This window comes from Hippocampus zosterae, chromosome 10 (genome assembly GCF_025434085.1).
Source record: "Hippocampus zosterae strain Florida chromosome 10, ASM2543408v3, whole genome shotgun sequence".
Classification (NCBI taxonomy): domain Eukaryota; kingdom Metazoa; phylum Chordata; class Actinopteri; order Syngnathiformes; family Syngnathidae; genus Hippocampus; species Hippocampus zosterae.
The window spans coordinates 8,755,115-8,779,014 of NC_067460.1; the positions used below are offsets into that span (position 1 = coordinate 8,755,115).

Genomic DNA, 23,900 nt, shown 5'->3' on the forward strand with positions numbered 1-23,900 from the left:
CATGCATGGCAGGCCGATTGAACACTAAACTGTGAAGAAGTCAACTCCAATCCAAATCGCAATTATTCAAGTCCCCAGCAATGTGAATTAACAAAGTATAAATAATTAGCTACTTTACTTGAAGTATTTTTTTTCAGGTTTCTGTACTTGACTCGAGGTTTTTATTCTGATGACTTCATACGTTTACCTTCTGCTTTTGAAAATGTATATTTGTTCTTCCAAACCCTTACTTTGTGTAAATGGGCTCATTACTGTTTTCAACCTCCAACGACGATGACACGACTCAAAACACATGTAAATAGAAACAGATACAGTCAAGTGCGGCTCAACTTCGGTATTGGGGCTTACCAGGTAGGGAAAAAAAACAAGGAGAACAGAAACATGAAGAAATGTGAACCATGGCACATTATCAATGATGATGCATGTATTTGGAGAAGCAAAATATTCCACAGACATATATATTTTAATTTTATGTTATGTGTCCGAGAATGATTCATAGTCAATGTGTTGTATTGTGGCAGCTTAAAACCCCTGGCTACTGCCATTAATAATTATCTTTGCAACCTGAAAAACAAAAACAAACGTCAGGTATATTTTTTCAGGTAATACATCATTAGCTAATTTCACACTTTTCCTTATATTGTTTGGTTTTGGTAATGCAGGACATATAGTGAGTGGAGTCCTAATTACCCTCTCAATATTTAGCTGGGTTTAAAGCCATGCTAAGAGCTTTTTTCATCTCAGTACGAGCACAATACAATTTAATTAATAAGGGAAACCTTTTTGTGTACTGGGGTGTTTTTTTTTTACCCAAAACAAATGATCAAAAAAGACTGCAATGTGTATAGCCGACAATAAAAAAATATTTCCACTTTTTAGAATTGCACTTCTCAAAGTATTTACTTTTTTACTTTTACAATACAATTAAGTAAATGACTCGTACATTTACTTAAAAGTTTAAAAAACTGAAACAAGTTCTTGCTTTTTGGTTGCAAATGATCAGACTGTATTAAACTAAATCTTTTGTTTATGTTGTTTTTGTTTATTGTGGAGGAAAACACAAGAAAATGAAATCTGTACCATAATTTGAATCATGTGCAACCGATGTACATGTTCAAATTAAGTACCGGAAAGGTACCAAAGGATCTTATTTTTGAATGTAGAGACTCAATGCGTGGTACAATTACCACTAGTGGTATGCAGTGTCCTCTCGTGGTACAAAATGGAAGCACTGAAATAAACATTCAATCTGTTCATCGTTTTCCAATGGCTTTTTCAAATCAAATATAGTGCATCTGTTTAGTATAATTCGCTTCTATTTAACTTGTAAGCACAATCCATTTGCATTTAATCTATAAAGTTGCAGTTCGTAGCTTCCTTCACCCCAAAGGCTGAAACTATGCATTGCAACAACAGCCGTCGACATAGTTATGCATAGCCCCACCTCCTTATTGTGTGCTTCGAGAACACGTTTATTCTAGCAGATGTGTAAAAAAAATGGATTGTATTAATATTTTCTGCAACAGAAACGCAAAATAATATGTTTAGATAAGATAAGATAAGATAAGATATCCTTTATTTGTCCCACAATGGGGAAATTTACAGCCTCCAGCAGCAAGAATGTATGTAGAAAGAAGAAGAGAGAAAAAAAAAACAACAAACATCTTTCAATTAAAAACAATATGAACACAAATGGATAAATCGCAGTACTATTTACAATTTACCTTCACATCATTTAATTATTATTATTATTATGATTGTTATTTTTTATTCATCAGCCTGACAGCAGTCGGTAGGAACGAGCGTCGGTATCTCTCCTTCTTGCAGCGCGGGTGTAACAGTCTCTGGCTGAAGGAGCTACCAAGTGCTGTCAGGGCGGGCTGGAGGGGGTGGGAGGGACTGGCCATCATAGCTTTTAGCTTAGTTAGCACCTCCTCCAGAGTGTCAAGGGAGCAACCCAGGACAGAACTGGCCTTCCTGACCAGTCGCTCCAGTCTCTTTCTGTCCCGGGCCGAGATGCTGCCTGACCAGCAATGCCATAATAGATGGCCGAGGCCACCACCGAGTTATAGAACGTCTTAAGGAGTGACCCCTGAACCCCAAAAGACCTCAGTCTTAGTTATCATTTAATAAATGGGGGACAAACTGCCACGCTCTTTTCATTGCAAAGTAAATTGTGTCATGTCCAATGTGTCATTTTCTGTGCGCCAGAGTGGGACTGTCACCAGTCGACACCAAATATAAAAGATAAAATACTGGAAAATATAGCAAAATGTCAGAGGAGTCGACAGGCTTCTTCAGCATTGTATCATTTCTTCTCGTAGTGGCATGGGGGAAAATTTGTTTTCCCCCACATACAAACATTGTTGTGTTTTGCTACACAAAAAAGTAACAGACTGGAATATTTGCTTTCAAATTTTTATTGAAATTCCACTTTCAATTGACTTTATTTTGTGCAAATGCTTTTTAATTGAATCATTATTTGTAATGTGCAATGATTAATCGACAACTAATCTATTTTCTCTTTCATTGATGATTATTTTTGAAAATTGATTAATCATTTAGATACCTGGTTTAATTTAGAGAAATGTCAAAATTCTTGGTATTTCTTCAACGTCTCGACAGTAAATATTCAAACAATCAGCAACATTTTTGCTTATTTTCAGACGTAATGGGCCGAAACAGTCCCTATATCATCATCATTATTTTGTTTGTGCATTTTCAGCATTGTGAATGTGAAATAATGTTCCAAAGTATTTTTGGTGACGTCTCAGTTTTACTGGCAGTCACTGAACGCGCCGACAGAGCGTTTCCGGTGTTTTCATGTCACGTTTCATGTCACGTGACAGGGAACTGGCGACTCGAATCAAATCAACGGCTGTCGCTTATGCTAAAAGTTTGTTGACTTCTCCCCTTTTTTGTCACCTCCTCTCTCTAAACTGAGTGACTCGCCCCCAGCATGGACAACAGCGGCAAAGAGAAGGAAGCCACGGCTTTGATTGCCGAAGCTGAAAAGAAGTTGAGGTCATCACAGACTTTTTTGGGGGCACTTTTCGGGTGAGTGGCACCACTGTAGCCGCGTTAGCTAAAGGGCCAACTAAGCGGAAAAGGTAGCGGCGATACGCGACAAGTAATATCTGATGAAAGTCCTCTTTATTACTCCCACTGTCTGTTTTGTATGTGTGATTTAGTCGTTACGGAGAATTTTAAGCCATTTGCGCCAATGTGGTGACTGCTTAAACGACTTAAAACTGCGTGGACGCTGATGTTGGAATTGTCAATACACACAGAATGAAATGGAGGATTGCTTGTTGTGAGGAAGCATGCTTGCTTTTCCACAAGGCTCACCACAAGAATAGTGAATGATTAACATGAATTCCCGGTATTTTGTGCCAAAAACGGCTAATATTGTTTGTTCATCAGGTTGCGCCATCTAGTGGAATAGGCCGTACTCGTCATCAGCTGTCAGTCATCATTTGTTTAGAGCAGTGTTTCTCAACCTTTATTGAGCCAAGGCAGAGTTTACGTTTAAAAAAAATCTCACGGCGGTGGTGACTTTACACATAGAATGCCATGTTAACTTTGTGTGATAATAACCAAGAATACAGTGAGTCGAAAGAAATGCAAGACTTATGGTTGACAATACCACAATATATACAATAAAGCTGTGACAAGTGAAGTGATGCTTTTATCAAATCTTCTCTTACTTTTATTCATTTGACTTGTTGTTGCGGCTTTGTGCAAGAAGCGCAGCAGGATGGGATGGGGCAGCTCATTGCGCTCAAAACTCAGGGTTGGGGACTGTATGCGTGGGGGGAACGGTTTGTATGCTTGCAATTATGCCAGAACATAATTTTCAGTCTTCCAAGTGACTATCATGGCTCCTACCTGACATAGTATTTACTAGTATGAGCGCAGAGGTCCTTAGATACAAGTAAACAGTCATGAAGCAAAAGAAAGTGTGCAACAGTGCAGTAATACTGATCAACAACAGAATAATGCAAATGATGGAGAGCGACAAAGCAAGAAGAACTCCAGCAACAATGGCATTACAGTGATGTGAAAGATGGTAGATGCTATGAAATTACAGGTCAGTTGTTCAAGAATGTCATGATAAATATTAATAATAAATCGGCTTAATGTCATGTGCAGGGGTTCCTCCAAGCAGGAAGAGGCCTGTGACATGTACGTGAGGGCCGCCAACATGTTCAAGATGGCAAAGAACTGGTGTGGTATGTTGATTTTTCCTTATCACCAGCACCTTTCTTGCTCCTTTATTTCTGTTTTCACGCGGACTGTCCTCTTTTTGCAGCGGCGGGGAATGCCTTCTCCCAGGCGGCTCGCCTCCACCTGCAGATGCAGAGCAAACACGACGCGGCCACCAACTTCATAGATGCCGGAAACGCCTTCAAAAAAGCCGACCCGCAAGGTAAAAGTGTCCCAATTTGACACCGAATGGCACCATTGTCAATTCTGCCCTTACAAAGAAAGGGACTGCTGACTTTTGAGACATATTCATTGACCATGTGATTTATTATTGTGATTGTAGACCTGCACTGGAATGACACAGAGAAGTATTTCTAATACTCTTGCTTCATCTAAATGAAAATCACTCTACTGTGGCCAATTATCAGTCTGAATGATTTCAAAAGTGAAATCTCTAGAGTTGGCAGCCCGCTGCAACAGCTCCACTAACTTCGATCATAATTTATACTTTGTGTGTACATCTTGCGTCACGAAACCCTCTTTCAGCTTCCCATTTTGGCCGCGTCATTTGTTGGCACTTGTCTCTGTGCACCGTCACTGGCAGTGCCTCCAGTTAAGGCAAATGTTGTCATGATGATGTGTCATCATCACCTGGGTTTTCCCAAATTATTTAGTAGCCTTACTGAATAAAACAGTGGTTCTTAACCTTGTTATCCATCCACGCAGCCACAGACTGTCCAACAGCACCGACATTTCCGCTGAACAAAACGGGGCTGTGAAAAATGCTGCCCATTACAGGCGCAAAAAACAAGCGCCCCGGGGCTGTCCAGCACCAGTAGTCAAAGGGCGCCGACATTCTTCCTAATCAAAAATCAGTGCTGGTGCACAAATGCTGCCGAGAAGGCGCGACCACCAAGCACAGATTCTTTTCTTTTGACGAATGTCATGGCCAAAAAAATGCTGAAAAAAAATCCACATCAGGTCCACACGATGTGGAACAACAACACCATGTGACAAGACAAGACAAAACACACACACACACACACACAAAAAAAAGCAAGGCTCTTGACGACCACTTGCAGACTGCTGCCTAACCGGGCACCGTCTTTGGAAAAAAAAATATGCAGAGGATTGCTGTATTGGATGTCATTATTTTGTGGTTGGTGAATGTATTTTTTTTATTCCTTGTGTCAACAGAGGCCATAAACTGTCTAAACCGAGCTATTGAGATATACACAGATATGGTGAGTTTGCATTTATTTTTTATTTTCCAATTGTATGTGTTTATTTGGTGTTAATTTATTATGTTTTTTTTGGGTCACTTCAGGGCCGCTTCACTATTGCGGCCAAACATCACATAGGCATCGCTGAGATCTATGAGACAGAGATGGTGGACATCGATAAGGTGCCTAAAGTCAAAACCTCAGTCACGCTTACACTGTCTAAGAAGAGCCAAAGTTAATCCAAACGTATGAGGAAAAACAATATTCAGACATATTAGAAAAATGGTAAAAAAAATCATCCAAAAGTCATGAGGAAAAATAATATCCAGACATATTATAAAATGGTAAAAAAGACATGGAAAATAACTTAAAATTCTGAAAATTTAAAATACAGTTCACAGTTTGTTGAAAAAAATATCTAAAAAATGAAATTAAAATAAGATCCAAATATTCAACAAAAAGTTGAGAAAAATGACAAATTGTTAGAAAAATTTCCAAAACACATTGAACTATGCATATTTGTGGTTCGTTTTTAGCAAGTTCACATATGAATTTTTTTGGGGGGGAGTCTTGTCTTTAGTTTGCAAAAAAATATTTATCACCAATTTTTTGTTGTTTTTGTGCGCCCATCTTGGGACCAAGGAACTATGTTGAATTGAGTCGAGGAGCTCCGTATAAACAAAAGTAGTCGACAAAAAGAACATCATCTTGTGACATCAACATATAGTTGGTGTCTCAAACCTTTTTTGAGAGTATCAATTCCTCACTGATTTTTGCCGTTACAACTACCAGTCGAATACCGTAGACAAAAATGCACAAATATTAAATGGAAAAATACACTGAATTTTAAAAAGTAAAAAGTTATATTTTTTAAAATTATAGAAAGTATCAGAAACTAATACAGGCATGAGATTAAAAAAAACGTTTTGCTGAAATATGCACTTTTTTAAATAAAAAAAGAATACGCATTGAAAAAAATCAATATTACATGAAAAATCCAGAAAGGTCCAACTATAATGCCAAATATTCTACAAACGTGTGCAAATATTTGACGCACCTTTTGAAAAAATATTTGTAACATTAGTTAGATAAAGACATATTTGGTGAAGTATACCAAAATGTTGGACAAAAATAATGTGACCACAAAATTGAAGGCTTCCTCCTGCCATGTTTCGTAGTGCCATAACAAAGGCGTCTGACGTCTTCGTTTTTGCCCTTTTCCTCTTTTACTCCTTGAACAGTTTTTTTTTATTTGCTATTCTCAGAGATGCTACATTTGCATGAATGATAATACAGTGAAAAAAATTTCAGACATCATTTAGATATATCAAGTGAAATTCAAAATTAAATGACCCACATGCATCTTTTCCTCGCAGGCCATCGCTCATTATGAACAAGCCGCAGATTATTACAAAGGTGAAGAATCCACCAGGTGAGTGTAAACCCCATCAGCAGTCTTACTGTAGTCATCATCAGGTTTCTTTTTTGTCATCCCGCACCTTAGACTGAGCCGCGCTTTGCTTGACTTTTCACAGTTCGGCCAACAAGTGCCTTTTAAAGGTCGCCACTTACGCTGCCCAGCTGGAACAATACCACAAAGCCATTGAAATCTACGAGCAGGTCAGCTTCAAATGCCGATACACTCACTGGCTGACAAGGGGGCCCATCATCGAGCTCCAACCAAACTAAAAAGTGTTCTCTTACATGCAAACAAATGCACACTCGCACCTGACACCGTCGGAGAGTATGATACTTCAACAACTTAGTGGTTATAAAATAAAAATAAAAATTTAAAACTGATCTTAAAATTTAAAAAGCTTCAATCTGAGAAAATGTGAATGTCCATGCCGAACTGTGACTATGCAGAGGTTGACTGTAGATTTATGTTGTCGCATCACCATTCACCAATAGTTGGCAGGGATGTGATTACAATGTGAATATGCCTAATTTTTGGTATATTTGGCATTTTATGCATGACACACATAGTACCTCAATAATAGTCGCATTATGAGCTAGTTGATTTTTTTTAGCATTTTTGTGCGTGTGGAAAAAAATATACAAAATGAGTTCTGGCAATGAATGTTGGTTTGCTGTTCGGCGGTTTTGTGCCAACCTTGAATGGTCATTTTACACAAACGTGAAGTTGGGTCCCTGCAGTGTTTTGCTTGTCTATTGAAGGTGGGCACTCACGCCATGGACAGCACGCTGCTCAAATACAGCGCCACGAATCACTTCTTCAAAGCGGCGCTCTGTCATTTCTGCGTGGACATGCTCAATGCCAAAGTGAGTCGCGGTGACTGCGCACTGACGCTTTGAACTGTGCCTCCCGTCACGGTAATAATACTCAGCATTTCTCGCACCGTGTTAGCTGGCTGTGCAGAAGTATGAAGAAATGTTCCCGGCCTTTTCGGACTCTCGAGAGTGCAAGCTGTTGAAGGTAGGTTCCGTCTTTGGAGCAAGGTCGCCTGTTAAGTCTTTGGAAAAACCATAAACTTGTCAACTGTCTATTTACTTACTGGTAATGTATATATTTACAATATCAGCTGGAAATTAGAGTACCGGTACTAGGATTGTCCCGATCCGATCGGAAATTGGGGTTGTTTGCGTGACTTTAAACTGATCTGGTATCGGGTGAAAAAGATTGGTTTTCTTATTTCATGAGCATTTAAAGGTCACAAAGCTAGAAAATAATCCAAATGAGCAAATATCTTGCCAAATAGAACAGTAGAAGCTTCGTTTTAAATTTCACAATGCCAATTTTTTGCCCTTTTTTTTTTTTTTTTTTGTGATGTTAAGTGTGACCCGCACACACCCAGAGACTCGTTCTCAGCTGCGCAAAGCTTTCCTGTAGGCAGAGACGGAGCGGTGGGATTGTCTTCATAGCTTGAATGGAGGAAGAAGCAAGCCTAAAAATGCCCCTATACAAGTCTGCCTTGCCTGATATAAAGAAGCGTCCTCGCGAAATGACATCGTAAAAGAGTTGAGAGAGCTCAGAAAGTGACAGACAGGTTAGCAACTGTGACACGTCAGAACGCTTTTTTTTCTCTTCATGCATTATCGAGGTATTGGATCGCAACTCTGTGTCAGCAGATTCAGTACTTAAATGCAAATCAGACTCTGGTGCCAGAAAAGCTGATCGGGACATCCATAGAGGGTATCGTATCTCCAAATTCCACATACTATTGACACCAATTAAAATTAATCGGAGTGGATTTTCTTTTCTTTTTTAACGCACATCAATTTTCATGAAGGCATGCTAGCTTAATGCTAACATGTGATGTGGAACCACTTAGATTTGTGAATGGAAATTAGTCTTGATCAGGGGTAGGGAACTCCAGTTCCTTAAGTGTTTCGATCTCTCTTTACTTCAACACACAAACTTTCAAGCAACTGTTGAAGGTAGCTTCCGTCTCAAACAACAAAAGAGATTTAAACATTGTACATAGAGTGCAGCATTACTCAGAGGCATACATTTATTTACACTACCTGTTCATCCAGTTGACCTCAGTGCTGCCCACAACGTGGTACTGTGCTGCACTCTTGCTTTAAAAATCTGCTTTTTTTTTCTTGACCAGAAACTCCTCGAGGCTTGTGAAGAACAGAACGTGGACGCCTACACCGATTCGGTGAATGGAAACCTTTGTGTAGTGCTGTTGTGCATTTCTGACTCAACATGGATTATAATAGTTGTGATTTATTTATTTTTTCTCATAATGGTTAACTTGCAATTTTGCCATCTCTTTTGTTTTTTTTGTTAAATTCACTTAGTTTTAATTAGTTTTTTTAGAGCAAGTTTGTTAGTTTTTATTCAATTTTATTTTGCTTCGTTTTTGTTTTTGTTTAGGTTTAATTTTAGTTTTTTTTTTAATATTTAAAGTTCTTGTCGAGTACACAATGATATATACCGTATATTTTTTTTTTTTAAGTCAGTATTGTGCAATGAAGTAAACTGCAAAAAATAACAGTTAAACCTTCCTTCTGTCTGGATATGCGGCAAAACCAAAATAAGAACATAAATCCTGAAAGCTCACATATGATATTAATTTCCATAGACAAAAACAAAGAACATTTTTCCTGTAATTTTTCGTTAGTTTCATAAATGAAATATGTACTTCTCAGTTTACTTTTTTTGGTTTTATTTTGTGAACGAAAATGTTTTTTTCAATTTTAGATTCACTTATTTCATTTTTTTTTAAGTATAGTAACTTTGGTCTAAAATAAAACTGTGTTTTATTGATTGATTGATGTTTTTAATTTGAACAGGTTAAGGAGTTTGACACCATCTCGCGGCTTGACCAGTGGCTCACCACCATGCTCCTGCGCATCAAGAAGACCATACAGGAGGACGAGTACGACCTGTGCTGACTTGACCTCCGCCCTCACCACTGCGCCTTGTGTTTTTGCCTCAACTCTCTCTTTCTCTCTCCCATCATCTTTGCTTACCTTTAAATCCTTATATCCACCTTTCATAACATCCATGGGATCTGATCTCTATGAACACTATTCTCCTGAGTGCACTAATGGTTATTATTTATGTTGTCAGATTGCCAGCACATGACGAGAAATTGAGCCATTCTACGAAGAGTGAAAAAAATGCATGTAACTGATGCACAAATAATGCTTTAAATTCCCTTTAATGGTTTAAACTATAAATATATGCACAAACTATGAGCCCAAAAATTCTTATCGACACTTTAAACTGATCCTATAACTCTACCCTTAAAAGTAATGTCTTATAAATGAATTGCACATGAACATGCATATGCGATAAAGACTTTCTGCTTTTACCTGGACTAAACTTGGCTCCTCCCTGACATCCAGTGTTGGTCTCTTCGTTGAGATGTATCGTTTCATAAATTTTTCTTAGAGCAACTGTGTTCCAAGTCTGGTGAAAAAGTAACTACGCATTAAAATTTTATTTTAAAAAATCTACATTACTATCTGAATGTTAGCAAAACCAATCATCCATATTTTAAAATACATGGGAAAATTAACTGTTTGTATTTCAACGTTGGGTACCTGTGGTATCAACAACACCAAACCAAAGTGTCTGGAAAATCACAAATAAGTCAATAAATCCCCATAATCTGAGGGGTTTTTTTTAACAAATAATGGAGGAGCGGGTTTTAAAAAATCTGCAAAATTCACAAACAGTGAACCTCAAACGTGAACTGAAGCAAAAAAAAGACGTTTTTTAAAATTGCCTATGTACATAGTTTAAATATTCACAGACAATATTACAATATTACAGATTTGATTCAGACCAAAAAAAAAGCACCTAATGCCGTAAAGACTCCATAACAACACAGGCTGAACTTAGTCTCCCACCAATCAACATGTATCACTTCAGCATACTCCCTTTGCCAACTGTACTACTTTTGGAAATAGACTCAACCCTATCTAAATTATTAAATGTTTTGTGACTTTCGTAACTGAACAAAGTTAAGCAAAGTGCTTAGATGGCTTTTTCCCTATTGTGGCACCATGGCTCCACTTATCATAACAATCGTGATGTCTTCATTTCAGCGCCTCGGGATGAGAATCTCATTTGATTCCCCCCCAAGGACTTTGTGTGGTTTTGTCCCGCACGTCATGATGAACATTTTGCATGGTTTTCGACAAGACCAATAGACTAGCGTTTCTCCTTTCGATCTTTCATTTTTGTTTGTCTTCTTTTACACGTGCCTGGTCTGTCTCCGACTCTTGTCTTAACGTGCGTGTTGATAGCGTGGAAACCTCCAAAGTGATGTCCAACCCAACCAAAGCAGGAAATCATGTGAAGTCAAGTAAAAACCTTGGCGAACTTACAGGCGATGTTTAAATTCACATTTTCATGCCCCCCCAACCCCCATTGCCGTACGAGTGCAACAAGTTGACACTCACTGTATAATAAATTACAGGACTCTTATAATAAAGTCAAACTCCTCCCCCTTGTCGACGCCTGACGCAATACAGATGCAGCAAGAAAGCGCTGGCAAAGCAATACTGACACCCAGTGGCCTTTTGTAGGTACTGACATCAAGTTAATGAGGGTTATACGGTGTTTTTTAATCATAAAATGTCAAAAAATGTACTCCGTTTTTGTTAAGAGTCGTTCTACAACATTTTACGCCACCAACCTTCTCATTAAAATGAATTTAAGAGCAAAAATCGTAGCTTCCAGTTCAGTTATTCATGCGCGGGTTACACATTTAATTTACATATTTAAAAAACCTTTGTCCTTATAATTTAACTGCGTGATTCTCAAACCTTTTACACCAAGTACCACAGAAATACAGTCATAATAATAATGTGGCTCTCCTAGTATCATCATAAACGTTCAAATAGAGTAGCCGAGCAGGAAAAAAATGAAGTGGAAGAGGTATATTTAAGATTCCTTTGATTCCGTAAAAACTCATTTCACATAAAAGTTAAATTACAATTAGAGAAAAAATACTTACTAAAGATGCCAATTTATTTAAATTAAGACACATAATCAACTGAATTGCAGTTGTGCATCACACACTGGGAATCGCAGATCTGACAACTCTTCACACCCTGTAACACTTTGAAACGTATTCAAACACACGTTCAATACACGTAAACGTCTAGTATTGCAAACATTTGTCCTGTTCAACAGAAATATGGCACAGCATTACTGCGTACGATTGCCGTACTGTGTGCGCATATTACTTTCAACGAGATGTGTTGTTGGTCCCACTCCATAAAAAATATTTGACAAACTATGTAGCCTACCGTAGTTTTTGTGTTGGCATCCCGCAAAAAGCCACACAACGTGATATCGCATTCATTATATGCTGGATAAGAATTGAGCTTGAACCTAATGATGAGACCCACAATGAAAATGACATGCTACCTTTCGATATTCATTGAATTTAAGTCTCACAAGAGTTACGTAATGCGACATCGCGTAGGATTCGAGGTTTTATTTGTGGCATTTTTCAAACTTGGTTTGACTTCGGAGGTTCACTTATACCAATAATAATAAGATACATTTATTACTCGCCTACCTATCTATCTCAAGAGATATCGCTGGCTGTTCAAGCCTTAAAAGGGAATCCTAAAAGAAAGTAAACCATTTTCGATGTTTTAAATTGGTGAGCAATTTGTAAAAATAACAGACACACCTGTGCCGCCACACATACACACATGGACAGACAAACACAAATGTTGGGAGCATCATTCTCATGCATAGGCTATTGCCCTCTGAATGCCCCTGCTGCTACCTGAGGAGTAGAGTAAAAACATAAGAATATATGTTTTTAAAACCGCTTTATGGCCATAAACTGAAGACAAATGAAAAACCGAAAATACGGCGCAAACTGAACTTGGCCTCTTGCAGCGTCTTCTCCGCCGAGTAAAGTAGTCCCTTTGCGCTGGTGGTGGCTTCAAACCTACACATCTGTTGATGTTTTTGCACAAACACGCCAGGTAAGGTCACGTGATCCTCGGAGTCGTCGAGCCCCAAGAACCCTCGTGCAAGTCACCTTTCAGTAAGTTTATTTTCCCCCTCTCTTTTGCTTAAATATATGTAAGGATGATGTGGTTGCCTCCGTTTTGCTTCAATGCGTACAGTACTTGTTTGTACGATGGAGCGCCCTACAAAGTCCCTGTTTAATTGCGCCGTGTTGAACACACGATGCACACTCGTGGACAGAGTAACCGAGACCACCGCGATAATTTATGGAACAGCAGGCTGCCAAAATGTTTTGTAACAATATAGTCGGCATTATTTGCAAAACAGCATTCGCACGTAAGGCAAATCATTGTGCAAAACAAGAAATATTTTTGATTGATTGAAAAAGGCTTTAGGCCGTAATCAATTGTGTCGAGCCAATCTGTTGGGGAAACGTTTATTCCACCGTTCAGTCAAGTCAAGTCAGCTTTATTGTCAAATATGCTCTTTGTCCAACATAGAGCACAGATTACATTTCTTTCCTCTCAACCACAGTGCAAACATGCAGTGCGTTAAAAACACACATAGCTAACAATAAGGGCAGCGAAACTGAACAGCACACTAAATAATTCACTGTAATTAAAAAAGAACAATTCCCATCAAACTTAATAACTAAACACACTAAATAAGTCACTGTAATTAAGAAAAGAAAAATTCCCACATGTACCAACCCTGAGATGGAACCCGCGATCAAGACTGGACTGTATGTCAGGTGTAGCAAGCAGAGATCCTCAGTGAGCTAGTATCTTGAGAGGCCGTTGTGGTTGAATTATTTTTCTTAAAACTTTTAGAGATGATTTGAATGAGGGCTACTAATTGCAGTATATAAAATGGTGTTTGCTCTGATTGACCCTTCCTGAGGAAATGCAAATCAATGCATGAGATCGTAGACGATAAACCTAGCGACAGCAAATAATGTGGCATTATCTTGTGAATTAAGATCAGCAAAACTTTGCTTTTTTTGCTTAGACGTGATCTGGCTTGTATTATGATTGTGGTGGGCGTGCTTCTGGATATTGTGGGCATTTTATTTCATGAAAAGATGAATATGTTATGAGAAAAAAAATGACTACATCGTTTCAGAGATGGCATGCGATGGCCATATTTGTACTGTAATCCAGTTTTCCCAACTCAAAAGACATACATACACAACCAATTAGCTTGATGTCATGTTCTCTTCCTTGAGAAGACTTCTCGTATCAGTATGTTGAGACTCAACTTCAGAGCATTAGTATTATTTCAAATATGTCTGTGACCAAATTAAATTTTTTAACAATTCAAGCAAAAGTGACCAGACAAAGGCACCCTGTATTGCAAAAAGGCAATTTGAAACGATAATCCATGCTTTTGTCACATCTCTGCTGGATGACTGTAATGCACTTAATTTTGAAGTCAGCCAGCCCTGACCTTTAACGTCGGTCCAGCTAGCTCAAAATGTTGCTGCTAGCCTCTTAACTGGAACACATAAGAGGGACCACGTAACTGAGGTTCTGGATTTCCTCCACATGCTCCTTTAGAATTCATTTAAAGTTTCTATTTATTTCTTTCAATCTTGAAATCATCTCACAGTGCCTGACATCTCTGGACTGGGTCAGCTAATGGCACCCAAGGCGAGGCTCTGAGGGAACAGAACCTTTTCTGTCGCTGGTCCCAAGTTTTGGAAGGAGCCCATTTTTATTCTTTGACATCCGACACAGCGTGATAAACTGTACTGCAATTCTAGAATGACCAAAAACTCCTTTCATTTTTCACACAGGTTGGTCCTCCACTCCTAGAAGATGATCCACCTCTAACGCCCTCATGAGAATCACTCAGAGGTTCCGAGTATTGCTCCTCCTGTCCACTTTACTCCTTGTCTTTCTCTACTCCAACAGTCGAAAGGAGGTGAACTCCAGCATGAAAGAGCCTCCGAAGCGTGCTGGCGTGCGCCAAATGGAGGTCCAAACCCCAGTCCACACCCCGGTCCAAACTCCGATCCAAACCCCGGTCCAGCCCTCGGTCCAAACTCCAATCCAAACCCCTGTTCACACCTCGGTCCAAATCCGGTTCCAAACCAAAGTTCCAACCCTGCCAAGTGTCAACATATCTTCCACGTTCCGGACTTTGATCCCGGAAAATGGAGCATATTGGAATCGACTTCTGCACTCCAGTCTGAAACATGCAGACCAGGGTGAGAACCCATTGAGTCGAGTTCCGCCTTGGCCTGACTGCCGGAACACCAATCAAGAGCTGATTGAGACCAACGTGCAGGATGTAGACTCCTATCCACTCCTGCTGCGAAACTTCCTCTGGGGGATGAAGTGCCGTTCGCCTCCGTTCCTCATGGACCAGCCCAACAAGTGCAAGGATAACACCACATTCCTGTTATTTGCCATCAAATCCATGCCGGCCCACTTTGAACGGCGGCAGGTGTGGTGACTTCATATTGAATTCAAATGTATTGCCCTTAAAATTGGAATTGATGTACCTGCGAAGGGTGTAAGGAAAAACGATTTGAATTGGCCTCTCCGTGAGCCGTCACCTTACCGTGGTGGAGGGGTTTGTGTGTCCCAATGATCCTAGGAGCTTAGTTGTCTGGGGCTTTATGCCCCTGGCAGGGTCACCCATGGCAAACAGGTCCTAGGTGAGGGACCAGACAAAGCACGGCTCACAAAAAGCCCCTTATGAAAAATAAAATCGATGGTACTCAGTTTCCCTTGCCCGGACGCGGGTCACCGCGGCCCCCCTCTGGAGCCAGGCCTGGAGGTGGGGCTCGTTGGCGAGCGCCTGGTGGCCGGGCCTACACCCATGGGGCCCGGCCGGGCTCAGCCCGAAGAGGCAACGTGGGTCCCCCTTCTCATCGTCTCACCACCCGTGGGAGGGGTCAAAGGGGTCGGGTGCAATGCGAGCTGGGCGGCAGCCAAAGGCGGGGACCCTGGCGGTTCGATCCTCGGCTGCAGAAGCTAGCTCTTGGGACATGGAATGTCACCTCTCTGGCAGGGAAGGAGCCCGAACTGGTGTGTGAGGCAGAGAAGTTCCGACTGGATATAGTCGGACTTGCCTCCACACACAGCCTAGGTTCTGGTACCAGTCCTCTCGAGAGGGGTTGGACTCTCTTTCACTCTGGAGTTGCTCACGGTGAGAGGCGCAGAGCAGGTGTGGGCATACTTATTGCCCCCCGGCTCAGTGCCTGTACATTGGGGTTCACACCGGTAGACGAGAGGGTTGCCTCCCTCCACCTTCGGGTGGGTGAACGGGTCCTGACTGTTGTTTGTGCATATGCACCAAACAGCAGCTCAGCATACCCACCCTTTTTGGAGTCCTTGGAGGGTGTGCTGGAGAGTACTCCTGCTGGGGACTCCCTTGTTCTACTGGGGGACTTCAATGCTCACGTGGGCAATGACAGTGAGACCTGGAGGGGCGTGATTGAGAGGAACGGCCCCCCCAATCAGAACTCGAGTGGTGTTTTGTTATTGGACTTCTGTGCTCGTCACGGACTGTCCATAACGAACACCTTGTTCAAACATAAGGGTGTCCACATGTGCACTTGGCACCAGGACACCCTAGGCCGTAGTTCGATGATCGACCTTGTGGTCGTGTCATCGGATTTGCGGCCGCATGTTCTGGACACTCGGGTGAAGAGAGAGGGGCGGAGCTGTCAACTGATCACCACCTGGTGGTGAGTAGGCTCCGATGGTGGGGGAAGATGCCGGTCCGTCCTGGCAGACCCAAACGTATTGTGAGGGTTTGTTGGGAGCGTCTGGCGGAATCCCCTGTCAGAAGGAGTTTCAACTCCCACCTCCGACATAGCTTTTCCCATGTTCCGGGGGAGACGGGGGACATTGAGTCAGAGTGGACCATGTTCCGTGCCTCTATTGTTGAGGCGGCCAATCTGAGTTGTGGCCGTAAGGTGGTTGGTGCCTGTCGTGGCGGCAATCCCCGTACTCGCTGGTGGACACCAGCAGTAATGGATGCCGTCAAGCTGAAGAAGGAGTCTTATCGAGCCTTTATGGCCTGTGGGACCCCAGAAGCAGCTGACGAGTACCGACTGGCCAAGCGGAACGCAGCATTGGTGGTCGCCGAAGCAAAAACCCGAGCATGGGAAGAGTTCGGTGAGGCCATGGAAGCCGACTTCCGGACGGCTTCGAGGAAATTCTGGTCCACCATCCGACGTCTCAGGAGGGGGAAGCAGTGCACCACTAACACTGTGTACAGTGGGGATGGGGCGCTGCTGTCTTCGACTCGGGACATTGTGAACCGGTGGGCAGAGTACTTCGAAGACCTCCTCAACTCCACCAACATGCCTTCCTTGGAGGAAGCAGAGCCTGGGGACTCTGAGGTGGGCTCTCCTATCTCTGTGGTTGAAGTCACCGATGTGGTTAAAAAGCTCCTCGGTGGCAAGGCCCCAGGGGTGGATGAGATCCGGCCAGAGTTCCTCAAGGTTCTGGATGTTGTGGGGCTGTCCTGGTTGACGCCTCTGCAACATCGCGTGGTCAACGGGGAGAGTGCCTCTGGATTGGCAGACCGGGGTGGTAGTCCCTCTTTTTAAAAAGGGGGACCGGAGGGTGTGTTCCAACTACAGAGGGATCACACTCCTCAGCCTCCCTGGTAAGGTCTATTCAGGGGTGCTGGAGAGGAGGGTCCGTCAGGAAGTCGAGCCTAAGATTGAGGAGGAGCAGTGTGGTTTTCGTCCCGGCCATGGAACAGTGGACCAGCTCTACACCCTCAGCAGGGTTCTCGAGGGTATGTGGGAATTCGCCCAACCAGTCTACATGTGTTTTGTGGACTTGGAGAAGGCGTTTGACCGTGTCCCTCGGGGAGTTCTGTGGGGGGTGCTTCGTGGGTATGGAGTACCAAACCCCCTGATACGGGCTGTTCGGTCACTATACCACCGATGTCAGAGTTTGGTTCGCATTGCCGGCAGTAAGTCGGAAGCTCTCAATTTACCGGTCGATCTACGTTCCAACCCTCATCTATGGTCACGAGCTATGGGTCGTGACCGAAAGAACGAGATCCCGGATAGAAGCGGCCGAAATGAGTTTTCTCCGCAGGGTGTCCGGGCTCTCCATTAGAGATAAGGTGAGAAGCGCAGTCATCCGGGAGGGGCTCCGAGTCAAGCCGCTTCTCCTCCACATTAAGAGGAGCCAGATGAGGTGGCTTGGGCATCTGATTCGGATGCCTCCTGAACGCCTCCCTGGTGAGGTGTTCCGGGCATGTCCCACCGGGAGGAGACCCAGAGGAAGACCCAGGACACGCTGGAGAGACTATGTCACCCAGCTGGCCTGGGAACGCCTCGGGATCCCCCGGGGAGAGCTGGAAGAAGTAGCTAGGGAGAGGGAAGTCTGGGCTTCCCTGCTAAAGCTGTTGCCCCCGCGACCCGGCCCCGGATAAGCGGTAGAAGATGGATGGATGGATGGATTTGAATTGGGAAATCGGTTTTCATTTAACTGAATTGAATCATTCACACTTTACTGTATTGGCCCGAACATAAGACGGTGTTTTTTGCATTCAAATAAGACTGAAAAAGTGGGGGTTGTCTTATATTCAGGGTTTAGACATTATACCCATTCACGACGCTAGATGGCGCTAGATATCATTGAAGTGAATGCTGAACTTGACTCCCCAAGCCCAAGTGAACCCCTTTCACGAAGAATAAAAATAAAAATAGCGGTAGCACGAAGAAGAAAAACAAAAAATAGTGGCAAGAAAGAAAAGAGAAGAAAATAATAGAAGAGATAACAGAAAATGGAGAAACATAGCGACAATCTGGAGAAAAGTGGGTTGAAGATCGGCCAGGTTAACCGGCAGCTGAGGAGAAGTTATGATGTAATTTTCATTTCAAAAACCAAAAGCCATTCATTTACGAATATGATTGCACTTTAGTTTACATATTTAAATGTTTAGCTATTAAGATTTGAATGAGGCAAAATAACATGCTTTTTCTCTCAAATATAGTTATAATCACTTGTTTCAGATGTACTGTAATTATTTTCTGTATGAAAATTAATTTGGTGTTCAAAAAGTTTTTTTTTCAAACTTGAGTCTTGGAAAAAGAGGGGGTCGTCTTATCATCAGGGCCGTTTTGTATTCGGGCCAATACGGTATTTATATATATATATATATATATGGCACGGCATGTTGATAATGACTGAAAAGACAAAAATATACTTCATTGGCACTTTATTTATTTAACGCAGGCGGTGCGTGACACCTGGGGACGGGAGCGCCTCTATAACGGGGGACTACGTGTGAGGACAGCGTTTCTGCTGGGCACCGCTTCACCGGACGACCCAGATCTCAGTGTGTTGGTCAGGTCAGTGTTGCCAATTAAATTTTAGGATATGTAAATCACTATTTGGTGCTAAATCTTGTTCAATTACATTGCCGTTGCATCATGATAATTGGGGGGGGGGGGGAAATCAAGATATAAAATATGAAGTCAGGGGAGAAGATGTTTTGTTTTGTTTTTTGGGAAAGAAAGTTGAATCGCAAATTTTAAAAATTAGCGACACTTGTTGCTTCCCTGAAAAAAAGTTGCTAAGTTCGTCTGAAAAGTTGCTAGATCTAGCAACTAAAGTGCTAAATTGCTGTCAATGGCTCAGGTTTGAAGCAGAGCACTACGGCGACATCCTGCAGGCCGACTTCCACGATTCTCTCCTCAACCTGACCCTCAAGATGAGCGCTTTTCTCCGTTGGACCCTGGAAAAGTGTCCGAGGGCCTCCTTTGTCTTCAGCGGGGATGACGACGTCATGGTCAACACTCCGGCCCTGCTGAGCTATCTCAGCTCTCTCGACTCTTCCAAGGCCTCTCGATTGTACGCCGGAGACGTGATAAAGATGGCGAGACCCCAACGGGACCCCAAGAACAAATACTTCATTCCCATGAGCTTCTATGAGGGGCCCTACCCGGCCTACGTGGGTGGTGGCGGCTTTGTAATCTCCGGGGGCTTGCTGCGACCGCTTTATTCCACCTGCGGAGCCATTCCCTATTTCCCCATAGATGATGTCTACGTTGGCATGTGCTTCAGTGCCCTGGGCATCTTGCCCGAGGCCCACGCTGGGTTTTACACCTTCGACATCCGAGACAGAGACCGTGGGAACCTGTGCGCCTACAAGAAGTTGATTCTTGTCCACCGTCGGTCGCCCCGGCAGGTAAAGAAGATCTGGCAGGGCATTCACAGTCCGCTACTGACTTGTTGAGGGAAAATCTGTATGCTGGGGGGTTGAAGACTGACAAAGTGGCTTCAGATCATCACATTTCCACCAACAGAACAAATGTAGGATCATACCTTGTTAAACACAGTGGCACAATTAAAAAAATGTAATAATATAATAGATTTATTTAAAGTCTTAAATTATGTTCAGAAAGGCATGAGATATATATATATATATATAGTTTTTTTTTCAGTATTTTTCTTCCTTGCTTTGCATGTTGGGAAGTATAGACTAAAACAATCCCAGATTTGTGGATTGAGGAATTTGGTGTGAATGGGAAAGGCCAATCAAAATGGTGGACAAAAGGCCAGGCATTAGCCTGCTAGCTAAAGAACAAAGATGGAACACAGAGTTGAGAAAATGAGAAACATGGAAACGAATCGTCCGGAGTCGTTTGTGTTGAACAGTCAAATTAAAATCATTGACAAAGGTCGTCGCCTCTAACACAGGAAGTAGCCTGATAGCTAAAAAAATAAAGGCTGTATCAAAATTTGTCAGCCGCTTCCTCCAGAGGCCGATTTTCATAGCCACATGGTGACGTGGTGACCACATTCATGTGGCCTTTGTAGCCTTCGTTTCCATGGAGATGGGTCATGAGCGAAGGCTGCTTTGGAGCACACTTTCGTAGGCTACATTGTGAGAAAGTTGATACAAGGAGACAAAGTGTTGGGATCTTATCAAAATTTATGACAAGTGTAATCGTTCACAAACAAGAAAGTCAATTTAGAAATTTTTGTGTGAATGGAAGACTCCATTTAAAATGGCTGACAAACGCCTGCACATTTAGGAAGCAGCCTTCTTGCTTACAAAGATGGTGCTTGAAATGTTTAGTTAGTCGAAACAACAAGATGAAGATGTGTGAATAAAAATTGGACGTAACCTCCTAGCTAAAGACATAATTCAATACGTTTATGGCAGAAACTCATTTTGGTCGCAGGCCAATTTGGAGTTACGTCTTCCCTCAGACGGCCATTATGACATGAAACCACAAAATTATTACTTGTACACAACTAATTCATAGATTACTAGTTTTGAAAAAAGTCAAGTCAATTATAATAGTTTGTTCAAGTATTATTCAAGTGAGTGTAAACCAGGCAACAAATGCTCAATCTCAACGTTATTTATTGCACATGACAATTTGAAATTTGGTACAAATTTTAGCAAGTTGACACACATGATTTTCTTTCGCGGGCCACAGAAAATGACCTGACGGGCCAGATCTGGCCCCCGGGCCTTGAGTTTGACATATGGTTTAGGGTATAGCTAAAAGAAAAAAGGAACTGGAGTTGTAAGGATAGAAGAATTAAACTTTTTATTCCTCCACAAAACACGCCATGAAAAGAGCTACACCTGTCTGCTATGTATTAATGTGTAACAAGTTTTCCACAACCCACTGCAAAGCAGAACAATCAAAGCTGAAGAGGAGACAAGTATTTGCATCTATCTACACACAAAGTATTTCCATCTACATACGACGTTCACTCCAATTAGTGATAAAATGATAAGCACGTGTGTTAACCGTAAGGCACCAAGCAGAGGAACATCTATGAAAACACACTTCATCAAAATTACATTGTTGTGCGTCATTATAAAGCAGGGGTTCTCAAACTCTTTCGTCTCTAAAGGACATCTTAGAGGGAACAATTTTTTACTTCCCTCCCTCCCGTGAGCTCTGTTAGCCTAATAACATAGTTGCCCAAGTCATGTTGACCTGTATTGATATATCGCTTCGGGAAAAAGTACGAGTTCAGTAGCCTCAATTCAACTTCTGTGGATAATCAAGATTTTTTTTTTACAGTAGTAAGTTAAAAATGAATTAGGCAATCGTGCTTTGAGACAACTAATGACTACCGCTGAATGCCATAAGAATTAAGAAGTTGCTTATTTGAGGAAAAAAGACAGAAAATAAGAATCAAGAATTTTTACATGAAGCGAAACTGCAATCTTTAAAAGAGCAATTACACTGTTGATAAAAGGTGTTACTTTCTGAGAATACAGGAGTATTTGTTGGGGAACTTTTTTTTTTCTTAACAAGAACATGAGATTGTCAGAGATTTTCTCGGACAAAGTTAAAGAAACGACTCGGCACACAGGAAAATTGTCTTCAATATCGGCGGGAGCGGACCTCTGAGAGCGAACGACGGTTGTTGCTCCGCGATCACACTCAAATAGTGATGTGTCGTTCGCGAACGATCCGGCTCCCAGAGCCGGCTCTTTGAAGTGAACGATGGGAGCCGGCTCCCACCTCATTGGGAGCCGGCTCCTCATTGGGAGCCGGAACGGGAGGGTTATAGTGATGTGTCGTTCGTGAACGAGCCGGCTCTTAGAGCCGCCTTTTTTGTTTCTCCAGTTGTCCCCCCCCCCCCCCCCCCTTCGGTTAAAGCCGCACGTGATTGGTCAAGATCTGTGGTAGACGGGGGAGGGGGGGTTCACACACACACACACGCGCACACACGCACACACGCGCACACACACGCTACAGTTTAGAGAGGGGGGAGGGGTTAGAGGAGAAGAGACACAGCAGCGCGCGAACGAGACAGACGAGGAGACGACAGAGCTAGTTAGCAAAAAAAGAACACGGTGGAAAGCGAAAAGGTGAGAAATGGATAGAAAACGCAGTGAAATTTGGACTCATTTCAATGTTATTGATAGTTCAAAGGCAGCGTGTAGACTCTGCAAAGTTAAAATATCCCATAAATCAGGCTCCACAAATAACCTGCACAGGCACATAAGAAAAGTCCACCCATCAGTACAATTGCGAGAGAAAAGACAAGCAAGGGAACCAGATGTTAATGAAGGTGCTAGTGTGTCTGCAACTGTTGCTGCTGCTCCAATGTCACAACAACTGCCTAGAAGTACAACCCAGAGCTCTATCCTGTGCAAGGGTCTTCAGAAAGTGACAGCTGAGCATCAGACCAGCGTAACCACAGGGAAAGTGAAAGAGTTAGTGGATGCTCTCTGTGCATCCATGGACAGAAAATTCCACAGAATGGAATGGAACACTGTTCTGTCAGAAACCACCATTCTTGACCCAAGATTCAAGAAGCTGGCCTTCACTGACAATAGAGCGGTTGATGAAGCTCTTCAAAGAATAACTGCAGCAGCAGCAAGAGCCAGCCAGACAACTGCACTGCCAGGAGGCGAAGAGGGAGCAGAGCAACAACAAGAAGAGCCACAAGCATCTGCTGTTTGGAGGTTCTTTCAAGAACGAGTAACTGGAAGCACTACAAGACGGAATCCTTCATCAGATGCAATTCTGGAAGTGAGATCCTATCTTGAGGAGCCCCTTTTCCAGAGAAGTGCAGAGCCTTTGAGCTGGTGGGAGGCCAAGGATTCACTGTACCCACGTCTTACACATGTGATGACACGGAGGCTGTGTGTTGTCGCAACATCTGTGCCCTCAGAAAGAATCTTTTCCAAAACAGGGCAAATGTTAACAGAAAGGAGAAACAGGATCAACCCCTCAAAGCTGAGGCACTTGGTTTTTCTTAATGCCAATCTTCACTAAAGACATATTAAAACTTTTACCTGGATGCTGCTTTTTTCTTTTTGTTTTACAAATTTTAAGGTATAATGTGTTGTATTCAATGCTTACTTGTTGTTTTACTGTAAACAGTTAAAAGCTTATAAATATAAATATTCAGAGATTGGAACTTTTTGTTGACCTTGTTTTGAGGTGGGTCTTTGTACTTTTTTATTTTTGTAGCACTCCATGTTGTACTCCATGTTGAGTATAAATAAATATTTGATATACTCTCTATTTTTTGCATTAGTAATTCATTTTACACATAATATTACGTTATTTTTGGTAGTAAATTAAT

General features: G+C 42.1%; 2 protein-coding genes across 2 annotated transcripts; both read left to right on the top strand.

Moving 5' to 3' along the window:
- The first annotated feature begins 2,830 nt into the window (after positions 1 to 2,830).
- On the top strand, positions 2,831 to 10,529 carry napab (N-ethylmaleimide-sensitive factor attachment protein, alpha b). Its single transcript, XM_052079084.1, has 11 exons — positions 2,831 to 3,057; positions 4,153 to 4,232; positions 4,313 to 4,429; positions 5,404 to 5,450; positions 5,534 to 5,611; positions 6,806 to 6,861; positions 6,965 to 7,049; positions 7,608 to 7,712; positions 7,798 to 7,866; positions 9,005 to 9,055; positions 9,693 to 10,529. The coding sequence occupies exons 1-11, from the start codon at positions 2,960 to 2,962 to the stop codon at positions 9,792 to 9,794; spliced, it is 888 nt and encodes a 295-aa protein (XP_051935044.1). The 5' UTR covers positions 2,831 to 2,959; the 3' UTR covers positions 9,795 to 10,529.
- Positions 10,530 to 10,677: 148 nt separating this feature from the next.
- Positions 10,678 to 20,161, top strand: b3gnt2l (UDP-GlcNAc:betaGal beta-1,3-N-acetylglucosaminyltransferase 2, like). Its single transcript, XM_052078987.1, has 4 exons — positions 10,678 to 12,922; positions 14,642 to 15,294; positions 19,062 to 19,177; positions 19,467 to 20,161. The coding sequence occupies exons 2-4, from the start codon at positions 14,686 to 14,688 to the stop codon at positions 20,062 to 20,064; spliced, it is 1,323 nt and encodes a 440-aa protein (XP_051934947.1). The 5' UTR covers positions 10,678 to 12,922; positions 14,642 to 14,685; the 3' UTR covers positions 20,065 to 20,161.
- The last annotated feature ends 3,739 nt before the right edge of the window (positions 20,162 to 23,900 follow it).

Coding starts and splice junctions, on each gene's coding strand:
- b3gnt2l (XM_052078987.1), top strand. CDS start 14,686: ATGAGAATCACTCAGAGGTTCCGAGTATTGCTCCTCCTGTCCACTTTA. Junction 15,295..19,061: donor CCCACTTTGAACGGCGGCAG/GTGTGGTGACTT, acceptor TATTTAACGCAG/GCGGTGCGTGACACCTGGGG. Junction 19,178..19,466: donor GATCTCAGTGTGTTGGTCAG/GTCAGTGTTGCC, acceptor TCAATGGCTCAG/GTTTGAAGCAGAGCACTACG.
- napab (XM_052079084.1), top strand. CDS start 2,960: ATGGACAACAGCGGCAAAGAGAAGGAAGCCACGGCTTTGATTGCCGAA. Junction 4,430..5,403: donor CAAAAAAGCCGACCCGCAAG/GTAAAAGTGTCC, acceptor TTGTGTCAACAG/AGGCCATAAACTGTCTAAAC. Junction 7,050..7,607: donor CCATTGAAATCTACGAGCAG/GTCAGCTTCAAA, acceptor TGTCTATTGAAG/GTGGGCACTCACGCCATGGA.